Here is a 19,119-nt window from a genome sequence, read left to right on the forward strand (position 1 = left end):
ACTTATTTTGGTTTTTAATTTGCATTTTCTTGATGTTGAGCATTTTTTGTGCTTGGTCATTTTATAAAATTTTTGTTGGTGAAACATGTATTCAAAATGTTTTTCTATTTTAATTGCAGAATATGTCTTTACTGAGTTGTAAGGATTCTTTTTATCTACTTACTGAGAAAGTAGCTAAATGAAGTGCATATGTTTTTAATTTTTTTTTTTTTTGGAGGTTTTCGCTATAGGGCGCGTGCGCTCGCAACAGAGGCATAGACAGAAAGCGAGAAGTCATGGCCCAGGGGGGATGGTCACTCCGCAATCCCTTCTCCTCCATTTTCCCCTCAGGATCTTGGGCACGCACGCACACGCGCCTGGCGTGAGTTTTAAGCCACCAGGTCCGTGGTCAACTACATGGGAGTCCAGCGACATAGCCATTACGCTAACTGCTGGTCCCCCGATATGTTTTTAATTTTGATAACATCTAATTCATCAAATTTTTCTTTTAATTGAGCACACTTCTTGTATCGAGAAAATCTTTGCCTAAACTAAGGTCATGAAAATTTTGTCATATATTTTCTTCTATTCATTTTATATTTTTGGCTCTGTGATAATCAAGGGGTCTTCAAAAAGTTCAGGCAAAATGCATTATGAAAAAAGTATACATGGATTTCAGTTTTATTGTTTGTCACCATAAACTTGTACCCTAATTAATTCCATTTGCCATGAACTTTTTGAAGTCCCCACATGTTATATTTTTAAAATATTGAAATTATGATTCCTGGTGTACAAATAATCATTGTACGTCTTCATGAGGTACATTATGATTTTTCAAAGCGTGCAGATGATCTGAACAAATCAAGGTTATAGATATATTCACTCACTTCAACATTGAACATTATATAATTGTACACTTTGGATTATAGGTCCGGCTTTGTTTTTGGGGGGGACGCTGAGTATAAATTAAATCGTCAGCAACATGTTTACTCAGCCATGGTGTGGTTGTGTGTGTGCGTACATTCTTTCATAGCCTAATTCACTTCTTTCTATGCATTTTCATGTCTCTTCTTCATTTTCTCCCCATTACCCACAATCTCCTTGGAGCTTTTGTTACCATTACTGTAGTCTAGTTCTGTGCCATCAAGTACTTCAGTTTCCACCATAGCATGCAAACATTTAGTATATATGAAGTGGGGACATAGAATAATATTTGTCTTTCATAGCCTGGCTTATTTCATTTAACATTACATCTTCTAGGTTTTCTAGGTTTTATACTTTGTGTCAAATGACAGGATATAATTATTATTTATGACTGAGAAATATTCCACTGTATGTTTTTGCCACAGTTTCTTAATCCGTTCATCATTTTTGGGCCACTTATATTGAGTCCATGTTTTAGCTGTTGTAAATAATGATGCTGTGAAATGTGGATGTGCAAATAAATCTCTCTCCCACTGAGTGATTTCCTGTCATTTGGAGAAATGCCTAAAAGTGGGATTACTGGGTCATATGGGAGTCCTGTTTTTAGACTTTTGAAGAACCTCTATATTGCTTTCCAAAGTGGCTCTACCTTATTTACAGTCCCATCAGCAGTTGCACAAGGTTTCCTTTTCTCCACAACCTTGCCAGCGATGGTTAATAGCTTTTTGTTCATAACCATTCTGACTGTGGTTAGAGAATACCTCGTTGTAATTTTGACTTTCATTTACTGCATGACAAGAGATCTTGAACATTCTTCATATGCTTTCTAGCAATTTTTACGTCTTCCTCTATGTTGTCCACATTGCCATCTCATTTTCTATTGGATTATTAGGTGTTTTTTGGAGAGTGAACTGTTTGAGTTGTTTATATGCTCTGGTTATCAGTCTTTTATCTGAAGTATAGCATGGGAATATTTTCTCCTATTCTGTGAGCTGTCACTTTATTCGGTATATTATTTCCTTTGCTGTGCAGAAACTTTTGCTTGATGTAAATTAAGATTAGTTTGTCTATTTTTGTTGTTGCCTGTGCTCTAGGGACCTTATTTAAGAAATCTGTGCCTATTCCAAGATCTTGAAGTGTTTCCTCTGTATTTTCATCAAGTAGTTTTATAGTTTGGGCCTTTACATTTAAATCTTTAGTCTTTTTTTTTTTTTTTTAGAGAGGTTTTCGCTGTAGGGCGCGTGCGCTCGCCAGACAGAGAGAGACAGAGAGATAGAAAGCGAGAAATCACCCCCCAGGGGGGATGGTCATGCCGCAATCCCTTCTCCTCCGTTCTCCTCTCGGGATCTTGGGCATGCACGCACACACGCCCGGCGTGAGATTTAAGCCACCGGGTCCGAGACGTGAACCGTGGTCGACTACGTGGGAGTCCAGCGACATAGCCATTACACTAACTGCTGGTTCCCCACACGTGGTTTTTGAAGCCACTGGGTCCAGGACTCAAACTGTGCAGTCAGCTATGTTGGATCCACCTGTCTTCACCACCACACCACTGGCTAGCCCAAATGTTACATATTTTTGTATATTGATTTTGTATCTTGTGATTTTATTGAATTTGTTTATCACATCTAACAGGTATTTTGGTGAATTCTTTAGGTTTTTCTATGTATATGATCTGTCATCTGCAAATAGGGACAATTTAACATCCGAATTTGGATGTCATTTTGTTGGTTGATTGCATTAGCTAGGGAAATCCCTTCATCTTTTTTAAAAAAGGAATGATTTATTATTATTTTTAATTTGAGCAGAAAAGGGGGAAACCAAGCCACCTTTTAAGATTATTTTTATTTATGATGGGTAAGAGGACTAAATTCATTTTTTGCTAATTAAACCAACATTCTTGGTTGAAGGACTGACCTTTTACCCTTTAATTGCCTTAGCACCTTTGTCCAAAGCAATAGATCAGAATAAGAGGGTTTGGGGCCATGTAGTGGCCCAGATGTAACACAGCTGGACTTAGATAAAGAGTCTGAGTTTGCCTCCTCGGACCTCTGTAAGCACGCCTGGTGGGCATGTATGTACATGCCTCTGATCTGGGCTGGCTGAGGGGGGTAGGCCATGGCGTAAAGACTCATTTGGGGATGGGTGATTATGTCTTTTTCTGTCTCTCTATCTCATGGAAAAAATGAACTTTAAAGAAAAAGATTTATTTTTGGACTTTCTGATCTGTTACACTTAATATACCTGTGCATCTCTTTTTATGCCAGTACCACCCTTTTTAGATTACTCAAAGTTTTGAAATCAGGAAATGTAAGTCTTCCAACTTTGTTCTTTTTTTTTTTGAAAATGGTTTTGTCCATTCTAGCGTGTTTTCTTCTCCATGTAAACTTTAGGGTCAGCTTGTCAGTTTTCTACAAAAAGCCTTTGGGATTTTGATCAATATTGCTGTGATTTATGATGATAATTGGCATCTAATACTACTAAATCTTTCAGTTCATATATTCAAGCTGTTTCTCCCTTTATTTAGATCTTTTATAAGTTCTTACCACAGTTTTCATAGTTTTCCAGTACAAGATTTATAAGTTCTTTGTTTATTACTAAGCATTTTATTATTTTTTGATGCTATTGTAAAGGAATTGTTTTCTGTATGTATGTATGTATGTATTTATTTATTTTTTGGAGAGGTTTTTGCTATAGGGCGCATGCGCTCACCAGACAGAGACACAGAAAGTGAGAAATCATCCCCCGGGGGGATGGCCACGCCATAATCCCTTCTCCTCCATTCTCCTCTTAGGATCTTGGGCACACATGCAGGCAGACGCGCCCGGCGTGGGTTTTAAGCCACCGGGTCCGGGATGCAAACCGCAGTCAACTACGTGGGAGTCCAGCGACATAGCCAATACGCTAACTACTGGTCCCTCATTTATTTATTTTTTAATTGCCTGATGGAACACATGCTCGCCAGAAGGGGCAGGGCTAGGCCCACCTCAGACGCACACAGATTCTGTTTTTTTTTCTGGGTGTTGGGCTGGAAGAAGACTCCACAAAAGTCAGGATTTGAACCTCAGTTAGCCATGTGGGATGTGGCTTTCTTAAACACTATGCTATGTATCTGGCCCCTTTTCTGTATATTTAATTTTTTTTTTATTGCTGTAGCTAGTGTGAGGAAATGCAACTAATTTTTTGTAGATTGATCTTGTATCCTAAAAGTATACTGAAATATTTATATTCTTTCTTTCTTTCTTTCTTTCTTTTTTTTTTTTAAGTATTTCCCATAGGGTGCATGTGCTCCCTGGAGAGAGAGAGAGAGAGAGGGAAAGTGAGAAATCACTCCCCTCAGGAGTGATGGTTACATTGCAATCCACTTTCCTCCATTCTCCTCCTGGGTTTCTGGGCACATGCATGTGCCCAGTATGATTTTCAAGCCACTGTGTCTGGGACTTGAACTGTGGTCAGACATGTGGGAGTCCTATGTATTAACCACCACTCTACTTGATGGCCCCGAAATTTTTACATTCTAATGGTATAATCAAGGGCCAGCAGGTGGTATAGGGTTAAAGGTGCTGGATCCCACAGGGCTGATGGAATGATTTGAGACCTGGACCCAACAGCTTGAAAATCAAGCCAAGTACGTGTAAGTGCCCAAAACCCTCTGGGGAGGCTGGAGAAGGGACTGTGGCGTGGCCATCTCCATGGGGGTGGAGGTGGGACTTCTCATTTTCCCTCTGTTCTCTGCTTCTCGCCTACAAGGGCATATGCTCTCCAGCAAAACAAAAACAAAACCAAATTTAAAAATAGTATAGTTAAGATCATGTAATTTATCAAAGGCAAGTTACTTCTTCTCCTGTGGTTTCCTCTTGTCTAATTTTTTCCTGGTTAGCAATGTGTTTTTGAAGAGAAATTATTAAATTAAAACACACTTGCCATATTCCCAATTTTAGAGGGAAAAGCATTCATATTTTCATCTTTATGCTGTTAGCTGTCGGCTTTTCATAAATGCCCTTTGTCAGTTAGAGGAAATCCCTTGTTCCTAGTGAAAGTTTCTATCATGAATAGAGTGATAGGTGCTTTATATATGTTGAGAAGATTGTTTTTCTTTTGTATTTCTGTGTGGTGGTTACATCAATTGATATTCAAATGTTGAACCAACCTTGCATTCCTAGATTAAAGCCTACTTGGTCATGGTATGTTACTAGATTTAGTTTGGTAATATTTTATTGCGGATTTTGAGTCTGTGTCCATGAGGAATATTGATCAATACCTTTCTTTTCTTGTAATATATTTGTCTGGCTTTGGTAATTACTCTCCCATATTTACTTGAGAAGTGTTCCCTCCTGTGTTTCTGTAAGAGATTATATTTCCTGTTTTGTTTTATCCTTTTTTTTTTTTTTTTAAATAGAACATGTGTATACATGCATGAGAGGGAAAAGGAGAGAAAGAGATGAGCACTCTCCCCAGGACCTCATCACGTGGTCATCCCCTTCCTGCAGTCTTCCAGCCTTTTGGATCTTGGGCATTTGTGCTTAGCTCCCAGTATTTTTAAAGATGACTGGGCCAGGGATTTGAACGGTGGTTGTCTTGTGTGATCCTGCTTGTGTTGGGCAGTGCATTACTTACATGTTATGGAAGCAGCCCTGTTTGCTGTTGTAAATGTTTGGTACAGTATACTTACTGTGACTTTTTTTTGAATTCAAGGATTTTTAAATTATGAATTCAATTTCTTATAAATCTATTCAGCTTTTCTGTTTCTTCCAGAGTTTAATTTTTGGTAATATCTGTTTTTCTTACGTAGTGTGTTTCATCTTAATGATCTTAATTTGTAAGCACAAACTTCCTCCTAGTATCTTTATAATTCTTTAAGCTTCTGTAAGTTCATTAGTGGTACTCCCTCATTCTTTCTTTCTTTCTTTCTTTTTTTTTTTTTTTTTTTTTTTTTAAAGAGAGATTCTTGCCATAAGGCATGTGCACTTGCCAGAGAGACAGAAAATGAGAATTCACCCCCCAGGGAGGATTGTCATGCCACAACCCCTTCTCCATTCTTCTCTTGTAATTTTGGGCACACACACACACCGGTGTGAGTTTCAAGCCTCTGAGTCCAGGACTTGAACCACAGTTGGCTATGGGAGTCCAGCAATGTAACCATTATGCCATCTGCTGGTCCCAGTACTCCCTCTTTCTATTCTGCTTTTGATGATCTATCTCCTCTTTTGGTTTGAGGGAAAGTAATGACACATTTTGCATGGAAAAGCAGAAAAGCAGAAAATACATCACCACTTTCCTGGCAACCTAATATTTTTATTTATTTACTTATTTTTAGTTTTTTGCCATAGTGCATGTATGCTCACCAGAGAGGCGGAGAGAGAGAAAGTGAGAAATCAGCCACCAGGAGGATGGCCTTGCTGCTGTCCCTTCTCTTCCATTCTTCGCTTGGCATTTTAGGCATGCATACACACATGCCTGGCATGATTTTCAAGCTGCCAGATCCAAGATTCAAACTGTAGTCAGCCATGTAAGAGTCCATTGCCTTCACCACCACACCATCTATTTGCCTCATATTTTTACTTTTTAAAATTTGCTGTAGTGTGTGTGTGTGTGGGTGTGGGTGTGTGTACGCGCGTGCTTTCCACAGAGAGACGATGAGAAAGCACCCCACAGTGAAGACGGCCACACTGAATCTCTTCTCCATTCTGCTCTCAAGATTTCTAGTACTCATGCACACACATCCAGTGCGTCTTTCAAGCTGCCAAATCTGGGATCAAACCACACGGCTGACCATATGGAATCCAGCCACCTTAGCTGTAATACCACTGGCTGACCCTTGTTTCTTCTTTTATTCTTGGGATCTGTAGCTAAAGGTTTTTCATGTTTTCAATTTTCTCAGAAGACCCAACTTTTAGTTTCATTGAATATTTTTATTTCCTTATTAATTGATTTTTATTTGTTTTTAAGTTTGAGTTTAGTTTCTTTTGTTCATTTCTCAAGTCGACAGTTTAAATTATAAATTTGAGAATGTTCTTTTTTCAAACTATGTAGACATTTGCAGTACCATTTTCCTTCTAAAAACTGCTTTGGCTGCATCCCATAACATTTAATATGTTATGTTTTTGTTTTCATTCAGCTCAAAATATTTTCCAGTTTCCCTTACAGTTTATTCATTGATTTATGTGTTATTTAAAAGTGCTTTGTTTTAATTTTAAATATTAGTAGGTTTGCAAAATTTCCTTTTGTTGTTAATCTTAGTTTTTGACCATTGTGGTAGAGAGTTTCTGTCATTTAAAAATAAAACTTGTTTTATTCCCGAGCATGTTGTTTTTCTTGGAAAATATGTCTTATATTCTGATACATGGGCTCAGTGTTCCATTACGTTGTTTGGTGGTGACGGTAGTCAGGTTTTTTTTGTATACTTGCTTGTTTTCTGTCTAGTTTTTTGTCCATTATTGAAGTCTCATTTCTTTTGTCAAATTGTGTATTTCTCACTTTAATACTATCAGTTTTTTCTTCATGTATTTTAGAGCTCAGTTAAATACAGATATGTTTATTCTTGTTATGTCTTCCTAAAGGTATAAATTTCTTTGGCCTCTGGCATTATGTTATCAGTGCCTAATCTGTCTTACTCTACAGACCTCCCTGTTAAATTTCTGGCTGATCTTTGATCTCACCAGTGCTGATATCTTGATCTAGTTGCGGTTTTAGCTTTTCCTCTTTATTAGTCATTGAGATCTATGCTGCTTTTGATAATGCCCTAGGATGTGAGCCCTCTGTCCCTCTCTCAGTATCACTGTGCCCCAGAGCTGCGGCTGTGGGAGGAGTGGGATGAAGCAGCTGTAGCCTTAGAGTCCCCACGCTCCCGTTGTTCTATCTTGAATTAAATGTTGTTCCATTTGTTATGTACTTCTGGCCAATATCTAGAGTTTGTAAGTGGTTGTTTTTCACTCTTTTGTCTAGGTTTATTTTTGTGGGGGAGAGGATTTGGTGACCACTTGATGATATTATTCAAGATGTGCTGCTTGAACACATTTACCAGCTACATTTTGTATTCAGTTTTATGGAAGGATCCTCATTTATCTTTGTGTTATTATTATTTTTTATTATACAGTATTTTATTTTACTGAGATTTTTGCTATAGGGTATGTGTGCTTGCCAGAGAGAGAGAGACAGAAAATGAGAATTCACCCCTCGGCGGGATGGCCACATCATAATCTTGTCTCCATTCTCCTCTTGGAATTTTGTACACGCACACACACATGTTTGGCATGAGTTTCAAGCCACTGGGTCTGGGACTTGAGCTGTGACCGACCATGTGGGAAGTTAGTGCCTTAACCACTACACTACCTGCCAGCCCCAGTATTTTATTTAAAAAAAAAAAAAACAACTTTCTTTTCTAGAATACAATTCACATGAGAGGTTCCTGTAGTGGGAAAATAACAATTCTTGTAACTTTGTATTTGTGGGCAGATTATATTAGGAAAAGTCTAATACATTTGAACATCACATCTCAGTTCAGAATTCGTAATATTTTGACATATCTACAAGGTGGACCTCTTCCTTAAATGAACTTCTTTATATTCAAAAAGCTCTCTAAGATTTTTTTCCCTTGGATTGAGAAATTCTTCATGTGTGGTGTTAGCATTCCCTTATTTTAAAGTTTCTCTAAGATATGTAACTGTCAGTAGTTGCTATTAACTGAACTTCTGCAAAGTGTGCACTCATGACAACAGTCTTTCCCTTTGTCCATTATTAATAGTAATAGTAAATAGTAAAGCTGAATTCTCTTAAAGAGATCGATAAATTAAACAGCAAAAGCTCTTATCATAGTGTTTAATTATACCGTGAGTGTTGTGAGATGTTTGGAGAGAACCCCATTAACTCGTCGGAGTACAGAACTCAGTCTCATAATTTCTGGAAACCCTTCAAACCTTTTCTTCAATAATTCATTTCTGAAAATAACTGATTAGAAAAGAGATCTGTCTAACAGTAGAGATATGCCCACAATGTTGTTCTTTATTTCAAGCTGATGAGCATGACAGAGCAAGGCAAAGAGGCACACAATCAGTTCTTAAGGTTATTACATCAAAAAGGCACAGCATGGAGGGAACCAGCAGTTAGCATAATGGCTATGTCGCTGGACTCCCACGTAGTTGACTGCGGTTCGCATCCCCAACCCGGTGGCTTAAAACTCACGCCGGGCGTGTGTGCGTGCGTGCCCAAGATCCCGAGAGGCTTTTCCTCTTTATTAGTCATTGAGATCTATGCTGCTTTTGATAATGCCCTAGGATGTGAGCCCTCTGTCCCTCTCTCAGTATCACTGTGCCCCAGAGCTGCGGCTGTGGGGGGGGGGGAAGCAGCTGTAGCCTTAGAGTCCCCACGCTCCCGTTGTTCTATCTTGAATTAAATGTTGTTCCATTTGTTATGTACTTCTGGCCAATATCTAGAGTTTGTAAGTGGTTGTTTTTCACTCTTTTGTCTAGGTTTATTTTTGTGGGGGAGAGGATTTGGTGACCACTTGATGATATTATTCAAGATGTGCTGCTTGAACACATTTACCAGCTACATTTTGTATTCAGTTTTATGGAAGGATCCTCATTTATCTTTGTGTTATTATTATTTTTTATTATACAGTATTTTATTTTACTGAGATTTTTGCTATAGGGTATGTGTGCTTGCCAGAGAGAGAGAGACAGAAAATGAGAATTCACCCCTCGGCGGGATGGCCACATCATAATCTTGTCTCCATTCTCCTCTTGGAATTTTGTACACGCACACACACATGTTTGGCATGAGTTTCAAGCCACTGGGTCTGGGACTTGAGCTGTGACCGACCATGTGGGAAGTTAGTGCCTTAACCACTACACTACCTGCCAGCCCCAGTATTTTATTTAAAAAAAAAAAAAACAACTTTCTTTTCTAGAATACAATTCACATGAGAGGTTCCTGTAGTGGGAAAATAACAATTCTTGTAACTTTGTATTTGTGGGCAGATTATATTAGGAAAAGTCTAATACATTTGAACATCACATCTCAGTTCAGAATTCGTAATATTTTGACATATCTACAAGGTGGACCTCTTCCTTAAATGAACTTCTTTATATTCAAAAAGCTCTCTAAGATTTTTTTCCCTTGGATTGAGAAATTCTTCATGTGTGGTGTTAGCATTCCCTTATTTTAAAGTTTCTCTAAGATATGTAACTGTCAGTAGTTGCTATTAACTGAACTTCTGCAAAGTGTGCACTCATGACAACAGTCTTTCCCTTTGTCCATTATTAATAGTAATAGTAAATAGTAAAGCTGAATTCTCTTAAAGAGATCGATAAATTAAACAGCAAAAGCTCTTATCATAGTGTTTAATTATACCGTGAGTGTTGTGAGATGTTTGGAGAGAACCCCATTAACTCGTCGGAGTACAGAACTCAGTCTCATAATTTCTGGAAACCCTTCAAACCTTTTCTTCAATAATTCATTTCTGAAAATAACTGATTAGAAAAGAGATCTGTCTAACAGTAGAGATATGCCCACAATGTTGTTCTTTATTTCAAGCTGATGAGCATGACAGAGCAAGGCAAAGAGGCACACAATCAGTTCTTAAGGTTATTACATCAAAAAGGCACAGCATGGAGGGAACCAGCAGTTAGCATAATGGCTATGTCGCTGGACTCCCACGTAGTTGACTGCGGTTCGCATCCCCAACCCGGTGGCTTAAAACTCACGCCGGGCGTGTGTGCGTGCGTGCCCAAGATCCCGAGAGGAGAATAGAGGAGAAGGGATTGCGGCGTGGCCATCCCCCCTGGGGGGTGATTTCTCGCTTTCTGTCTCTATGTCTCTCTCTGTCTGTCTGGCGAGCATACGCACCCTATAGCAAAAACCTCTCCAAAAAAAAAAAAAAAGGCACAGCATGGCAACAGCTTTGCAGATACCTGTACCATGACAGTTGGAATAACAAAGCTCAGCAAAAGTCAAAGCCGAGACTGCCAAAATGCCTGCTTTGGCAGCAACTTTCTGTGATGCACGCCCATGAACACAGTCTGTAACCACTTGTCCAAGGCCTCAGTGACTGTGGAGCATGAGGGCTGCAGCCAGAGAATTGTCCATTGCTGAGCAAGGTTCTAATAAGCAGCTGGAAGCAGGCCCAGAAGCAACACTGAGAACCTTCTAGTCTAGTGGAGAGATGGAGCCTCGGAACCAGAGTGCTGGCGTGGTGAAGGTGAATGTGCCTCACTCCCTGAGCCTCACATCATCCTGGGGTCGGTGGTCTTGGAGAAATGTGGAGGCATGAGCAGCTTTGACCATTGGGGTTCAGAGGAATACACCTCGGCCTCCTTGGGCGTTCCTTAACTTTGTATTGTTCTGCTTAGGTCACCTTAAGAAAATACAACAGATTGGGTTGTTTAAACAACAGATTTATTTTCCCACATTTCTTGAGTCTAGAAGTTCAAGATCCAGGTGTCAGCAGGACTGATTTCTGGGAAGGGCGCTCATCATGCTTACAGGTGTTCATCTCTTTGCTGTGCGTTTTCCTCTGTGTGTGTGTAGAGAGAGAGGTCAATCTTGGGTGTCTGTTTCTTGTCTTACAAGGACAGTTTTGTCAGATTAGGACCCTACCCTTATGACCTATTTAATCTTAATCATTTCGTTAAAGGCCTTCTTTTCAAATGCATAGGACTAAAGACTTCAGTGTGAAAAATTGGGGGGAAATACAGTTCAGTTCATGACAAACTATATATAGATCAAAAACTTTCCTACACATCATAGTTTTCTAGAAATTCCCTCTCGACTAGATCAGATTCTCCATTCAGTTAAGGACTTTATACCCACATGATTCTTCAGGCTCCAGCTGTATGTCCACTGTGGAGTTTGGGTAACAGTCATTAAGAAATCTCCAGCTGTGACTTCCGAGTTGGCGGGGAATGAAAAAACAAACCCAACTTAAGCTACATTAAATGGCTGTAACTTTTCACTGTTACAAACAGTACTGCAGTGAACACACTGTACATGTACACATTCGTGCACTTGTCATCGCTCCAGTATAAGTACTTGGAGGTAGAACGTATTCTTGTGCTTCATTGCCCTTTGGAAAATGATAACACCTCACCAAGTGGGAGAGAAAGGCAGTTTGAATTTTCAACATACCAAATCCTGATTGAAGTTGTATGTTCACCTTTAAATTGTGAACTCTTGCTCTCTCTGTCACGTATTAGCTACTCTTTGCTGGTAATAAATATTACTTTGTACTCATCACTAGCATCTTACTTTTTACATTCCTAAAAGTTTCTTTATTGAAAATCTAGTGTCTAATGCTAGAAATGGAAGTAAAGGACTTGTATAAAAATAGTTTTTAGGCAGAATATAGCTTCGTAAATGACATTATTTCCCAGTTTGGATAGAAGTCTCTCTTATTTGAATGCCAACCTTAAAAGGTGGTAGTTTTAGAGAACTGTACTGAAATGTTTTTGTTTGGTCTTTGTGAGCTGGTACACTCAGTAAATGCTACCACAGAAAACACAGTGCGGTCAAAGGAAGCAGCCTTCCCACTTGTCAGTAAAAGCGATAGTGCCTTGGTTAGGCAGGAAATGTCATTAGACTTAGGTAAGATGAGACTTCAGCACTGTCTTTGTTGAGAGGTTTTATAATTCATAAAGTGTCAAATAAATTGCTTTAAAAATATTTACATGTTTTAGATTCCTGTGCATTTTGAAAATGGAATAGCTTCTTTTTGATAAATTGCCACATAAATATTGGATTGTCTGGAAAATCATGATATATTTTTGCATAGAAAAACAGAAAAATATGTCCTAACTTTCCTGATGGCCTAATATATAGTCACTATGAAGGAAAGGTCAATTCCTTTTCTGTTCATTGTTAACTTAGCTGTGTTCACAGCTGTTTGGAAAGTTTGTGGTGATATTTGACATATTTAGTAGTGCTACTCTGAACTCTTTTGTAAACAGGTTTCTTCTTGTTCAAAGGTGTCATGGTGGAAATTGTAAAGTTCACATTATGAAATGCAATGTGATGTGATCACATCAACAAAGAACTTGGATGTAGATTGTGGCATTCTCTTTCCAAAGCAAAATAATTAAGAAAATAAGGGTAGTGGAATTTGGAAAATATTTAGTGATTATTTTTTTATTTGTAGAAACGGCGACTTGAACATAGTAAAAATGTAAATACAGAAAAGCTGAGAGCCCCTGTCATCTGTGTACTTGGACATGTGGACACAGGGAAGACAAAAATTCTAGATAAGGTAAGAAAATAATCTATGCATTGATACAACTTTCGAAATAAGTAATACTTTATAAGAAAGCTTAAAAAACATAGCACATATAGGCAGTTCTTTTTATAATAAAGAAGTTGCTAATTTCGTATTTCTTTCATTTTTTTTTTCAACTTTGAAATACCAATCTGAATTTGCTGTCTTCTCACAGCTTCGTCACACACATGTACAAGATGGTGAAGCAGGTGGTATCACACAGCAAATTGGGGCCACCAATGTTCCCCTTGAAGCTATTAATGAACAGACTAAGATGATTAAAAATGTAAGTATGTTTTGTTTTCTTTTTAGTTTTGCTATAAAGTGCATGTACTATATGGGGTGGGGGGAGAGAGAAGGAAATTACCCACTGGGGGGAATGACCACGCCATAATCCCTTCTCCAGTCTTCTCAGGATTTTCTGCACACATGTACAAATACCTGCTGTGTTTTTCAGGCTGCTATGTCTAGGACTTGAACCATATAGTCGTCCATGTGGATTCCAGTGTCACAACCACCACATTACCAGTATGCCGTATTTTGTGTGTTTTAATCTGTAACCAATATTTAGGCATAAATTAATTCAAACAGACAAAGAACAGAGAGACTAGTGTAACACTTATGTTTGCCATTCGGAATTAACATATATAATCTTTTGCCCATTTTGCTTTATTTTTTTGTTTTCAATTGATGATGTCATGTGTACTCATAAGAGACAGTACTGCCCCACTGAGGGATGGTCATGCCACGATCCTTTCTTCTCCATTTGCCCATCTTATCAGGATTTTGGTCACGTACATATAGGCACGTCCAGGATGTTTTTCTAGTTGCTGGGGCTAGAGTTCTAACTGTGGTTGGCCAGGTGGGATCTGACTCCCTTAAGAGTCTAGCCCACTTCAGGTTGTTTTTAAAGACTAAAGCATTACATAATATAGAAGCACTCATTCCATTTCCTTCCCTCCCTCTCTCCCAAAGGCAACCACGATTCTGAAGTTATGTGATTCTCCCCCTTGGATTAATAATGTTACCATTTTTAAAAAATCTGATTCTTCCCCAACTCTTTTTTTCCTTCTTTCAGATTAATTCCCCTTTCTTTTATCTCTAAGTGTATATTTTATCCTTGCGTGGAGATATTAAATTTACTTATGTTAAGTATAACACAATGAGATAAAGCTTAGTAAGTCATTGTAATGCAAGCGCTCATTAAGTGTCACCCTTAGGAGCTACAGCTTTTCTAATTACTTCAGAAGCTTTCCAGGTGTCCCTTCCCAATCAAAACCCTCTTCTTCACACACACAACTAATTTTTAAGGTAACTTCTACTTCAGATGTGTGATAGGTTACAGAATGTAACTGTTCTATTCCATTATCAATAAAGAGTGGATTACTTCAGTGAGAAACTGCTGTTTGTTAATCAGTGATAATATGCTTAGGAAAGAAAGAATTAATGCCTGATCCCTTACTTTCATTTATCAGTGTTTAAAATAAAGAGTGACTAATTTGGTTTTATCTTGGTTTATTTTGAATTTATACATTTAAATATATTTACTGTGTTTCAGTTTATTTTTGTTACTGTTGTCCTGAGCTGTTCTCGTCTTTGCCCAGTAGTTGACTCCTAAGTCTTTTTTGTATAGTTCAAGTTTTGGTTGCATCCATGCTACTTGGTAGCTGATCTAATACAGAAACTGACCTAGATCCAGAAGTAGGCCTTATAAACAATTCCCTCTTCTATTATCATAGACAAGGTGAAATAGTAAATCTGGAATTAAAAAGCAATAAATGGAAAAACAGAGCACATATTATTACTTGCTAGTGTTTGCCTTTATTTTTCAGTCTTGGTTCTCCATGTAGAAGGGGTTTATGAGCTTCTCTTTCCAGTTTTTGTTTGTTTGAAATAGAATTTTATGAAGCTTGTTTTCTAGTACATCCTAATATTCTTGAGTTGTTTAATATTCAGGAGTTGTTTTGTAGCCTGAAAATATGTTCACATAGAAAAAGCTTTGGTTCACATTTCCTTTCCTGAAGTATCTTAAATGTTCAGTTTATTCTTGCATAAAGTATTTCTATTAAATACGATCATGAACTGATATTTATCTTTAAAGGCATGTGGTCATTGAGTCTTGGTGTTGGTTGTTTTGGGTTAGTTTTCCATTATGCAGTGTTCTAGTTAAGTGTGTAGTTTTGAATCTTTGTTTTTAGATGGTTTTCTTGATTACAGCTTTTCAGTATTATAATTTAAAATTTTCATTTTTTTTAATTGTGTTTTAAATAGTATTTCCATGTGTTAGTCATTGGAGGGTTCATCACAGCTCTGACAGTTGCCAGAAATTGGCATAGTTAAAGAGCAAGATTATTATTAGGCCCATATTAAAGTTTTCAGAATAACCATTACAATTGTAATTATTTATTGTTTATACTCAAGACACTGAATGGAAATAATTACGGTGCTCAGCGAATGTTGATTTAAGACCACCAGATGCAAATTGGAAACATTTTACAGTTGAATAATTTTGACATAAAGCAGGAAACAGTTTTGAAAAAATTGCTTGAAGATGAATAAAAGTATAGAGAAGCATAGTAAAAAGCTGTGTTTGTGAGAGATTCGTTACCAGTTTTAGATGAAAAAGGAATCTCCAAGGGCCAGTGGAGGGTGTATAGGTTAAGGCGGTTGGATCCTACATGGCCAGCTGCATGGTTGGAGTCACGGACCTCGCGGCTTGAAAATTAGACCAGGTTCATGTGTGTACATGAGTGCCCAAAATCCCCAGAGAAGAACGAGGAGGAGTTTGTGGCCTGGCCATCTCCCTGGGGAGTGATTTCTCACCCCTCCCTCTGCCTCTGGCGAGTGTGCACACGTTATAGTAAACTTTAAAAAATGTCCAAGTGAGGCCTGTTTTATTTCCTTTCATTTATGTGCTTTCATCCAGAATATCAGATATTCATGACATTTAAAATAAAGCAGGGTATGAATTATTTAATTCTATTTTTGATTATGTGGTATAATATACCACATTTCTTACAATTTTCTTAAGCTATACTCTTGGGATGTTTTGGGAAGTTTAGAATTGCTTCTCAGTTGGACTAAATTGCTGGGTGTGGTGACACTTGCCTATAATCCCAACTATTCTAGAAGCTGAAGCAGGAGGATCGTATTACAAGTTCAAGGCCAGCCTGGGAAATGTAGTGAGACCCTGTTGTCTCTTTTAAAAAAGGGGGGTGGTTGGGAGGAACTAGATAAATTTTCACCAAACTGAGAAGCACCTTGTGTGTTCGCTTTTTATAGATGATCTCAGATGAGTGCTTTATCATTTGTTTTACCACTTAAGAATCTGCCCAAACTTGGGGCCGGCAGGTGGCATGGTGGTTAAGGGTGCTGGACTACCATATGGCCGACCACGGTTTGAGTCCCAGACCTGGCAGCTTGCACTCGCTCACTCGCTCGCTCTCTTTCTCGCTGTGTCCCTCTCTGGTCAAATTAAAAATAAATAAATAAAGCTAAATAGAATAATTCTTAAAAAAGGAATCTGCCCAAACTTAAGACTGCACAATAGTTTTATAACCTCAAGAAAGGAGTAATTGATGGGGCCAGCAGATGGTGTAGTGGTCACCTCACTGGACTCCCATGTAGCTGACTGCAGTTTGAGTCCCAGGCCCACCCAGAATCTTGAAACGTACACCAGGCACATGTGCATGCATGCCTAAAATCCCAAGAGGAGACTGGAGAAGGGATTGAGGTGTAGCCATCTCCCCTGTGGGGTGATTTCTTGCTGTCTTTGTGGCTAACGCACATGCCCTATAGCAAAAATCTCTCCAAAAAGAAAAAAAGAAAGGTGGTAATCTCTCATTTCACTTCAAAGCACTTTTTGATATAGATGAAAATATTAACTCTTATGTTTTACTGGCTGACTCACTGTTTTAAAACTGCTCATTTGGAAAAGGACGTGGAGTAATTTTTAAGTGGTCACAGCAGGAGACTTGCTTTGTAAAAGTTTACATTGTTCTGATTTCCTTAAGTTTTGCACTTTCCCTATTTTTTCTAGTTTGATAGAGAGAATGTACGGATTCCAGGAATGCTGATTATTGATACTCCTGGGCATGAGTCTTTCAGGTAAGAGTAATGTGAGTCTTCTGTTACCAAGCAAACTTCCTGGAGTTCTTAAGTCTAAAAGCTCAGTGGAGTTAAACATGTGGGTATTAATTTGAGATTTGTGATCCCTTTAACAACCACCTTCCTCTGTACCTCTTTGATTTAGTGATGTTTTATTTGCATTCTTATTTTTATGGTGGGAATTGTATCTCCTTTGCAGAGCAAATCCTAGTACATACCTGGTCTATGCCTTGTGAGAATATTGTACTTGGACTCACATTCTTCTTCCTTTTTTAAAAAAATTATTTTATTTTACTATTTATTTAACTATTTATTTAATTAATTAGATTTGACCAGAGGGACAGAGTGAGGGGGTGAGGAGAGGAGAGAGAGAGAGAGAGAGAGAAAGTTCCCAGGTCCGGGACTTGAACTGTGGTCAGTCATGTGGGAGTCCAGCATCCTTAACCACCACGCCACCTGCCAGCCCAAGACTCAGCATTCGTTAACATAAAAAATCTTGGTCAGTAAAATTGGCAGAGCTATTAGAGTAACTTGTAGAACTAATTTATTCCAACTGATGTCAATTCAGTGTTATCTATGGGATGAGTATGTGGAAAATTAAGGGCTAATAACACGTGAACAATTTAATGCATTTATTTTATTTATTGTTTGTGTAGGTTTTACATAAAAAAATTTAAGTTCAAAAACAGTACTAATTTGAGAATTTTCTACTTAACCATCTTTTTTCTATTTTTCACAGTAATCTTAGAAACAGGGGAAGCTCTCTTTGTGATATTGCCATTTTAGTTGTTGATATTATGCATGGCTTGGAGCCCCAGACAATTGAATCAATCAACCTTCTCAAATCTAAAAAATGCCCCTTCATTGTTGCACTCAATAAGGTAAGCATTTCATGAAAAATTTCATTTGGATGAGATGATTTTTAAGTTTTTGAGAGACAAGAAGGTAGTACAGGTCCAGTGGTGATGGTGTGTGCTGCTAGGATGCCGGCTCTGCAGGTTGGGACCACACGAGAGCTCCAGGTGCATTTCCTTGTCTGGCCTGGTGTTGGGCAAGGTGGCATATCCCTGTGCTCCAAGCAACCCAGGAGACTGAGGTAGGAATATTACGAGCTTGAGGCTGGCCTAGGCAACAAATGAGGTCCTGGTGTGGGAGAGAGCCAGGCATGGTAGTATGGACCTGCAGTTCCAGTTAAGATGCTGTGGCAGGAGGATCAGGACACAGCAAAACCCTGTCTTTAAAATGAAAAGAAAAAAGGGGGACAAGTGGCATGGTGGTTAAGGGCACTGGACTCCCACATGGCCGACTGCGGTTCGATTCCCACACCTTGCAGCTTGCTTTCTCACTTTCTTGCTCTCATTGTTTCTCTTTCTGGTCAAATTTAAAAATAAATAAAATAAAAAGTTAAAAAATAAAAGTAATAGAACATATAAGACAGTATACTTTATGCTGAGTGTCCAGCTTATGTTTTTACAGATGTAGCTGCTACCACTTAGGATATAGACTATCTCCATATTCTCAGCTACTCTCTCTCTCTTTTTTTTTTTTTTTTTTTTGCCTTAAGGCGTGGACACTTGCTGGAGAGAGAAAGACAGTGAGAGGGAAAGTGAGAAATCATCTTTTGGGGGAGACGGCCATGCTATAATCCCTCCTCTTCCATTCTCCTGGGATTTTGGGTATGCACGCACACACACACACCCAGCATGAGTTTCAAGCCACTGGGTCTGGAACTCAAATTGTGGTCGGTCATGTGGGAGTCCAGCAACATAACCACTATGCCATCTGCCGGCCCCTCATCATACTCTTTTGTAGTCAGCCTATTGCACTCTAACTCCAAACAAACACTGCTCTTTCTGACATGGCAG

General features: G+C 38.5%; 1 protein-coding gene across 1 annotated transcript in view; it reads left to right on the plus strand.

The window, feature by feature from the left end:
• Positions 1 to 19,119, plus strand: part of EIF5B (eukaryotic translation initiation factor 5B) — an 87,370-nt gene that overhangs the window by 50,941 nt on the left and 17,310 nt on the right. Inside the window, 4 exon segments of the mRNA XM_006172356.3 lie at positions 13,034 to 13,141; positions 13,323 to 13,433; positions 17,187 to 17,254; positions 17,994 to 18,135. Of these exon segments, the coding sequence (XP_006172418.1) occupies positions 13,034 to 13,141; positions 13,323 to 13,433; positions 17,187 to 17,254; positions 17,994 to 18,135 (429 nt within the window).

Source organism: Tupaia chinensis, unplaced genomic scaffold (assembly GCF_000334495.1).
Source record: "Tupaia chinensis unplaced genomic scaffold, TupChi_1.0 Scaffold144276_1, whole genome shotgun sequence".
Taxonomy (NCBI): Eukaryota; Metazoa; Chordata; class Mammalia; order Scandentia; family Tupaiidae; genus Tupaia; species Tupaia belangeri.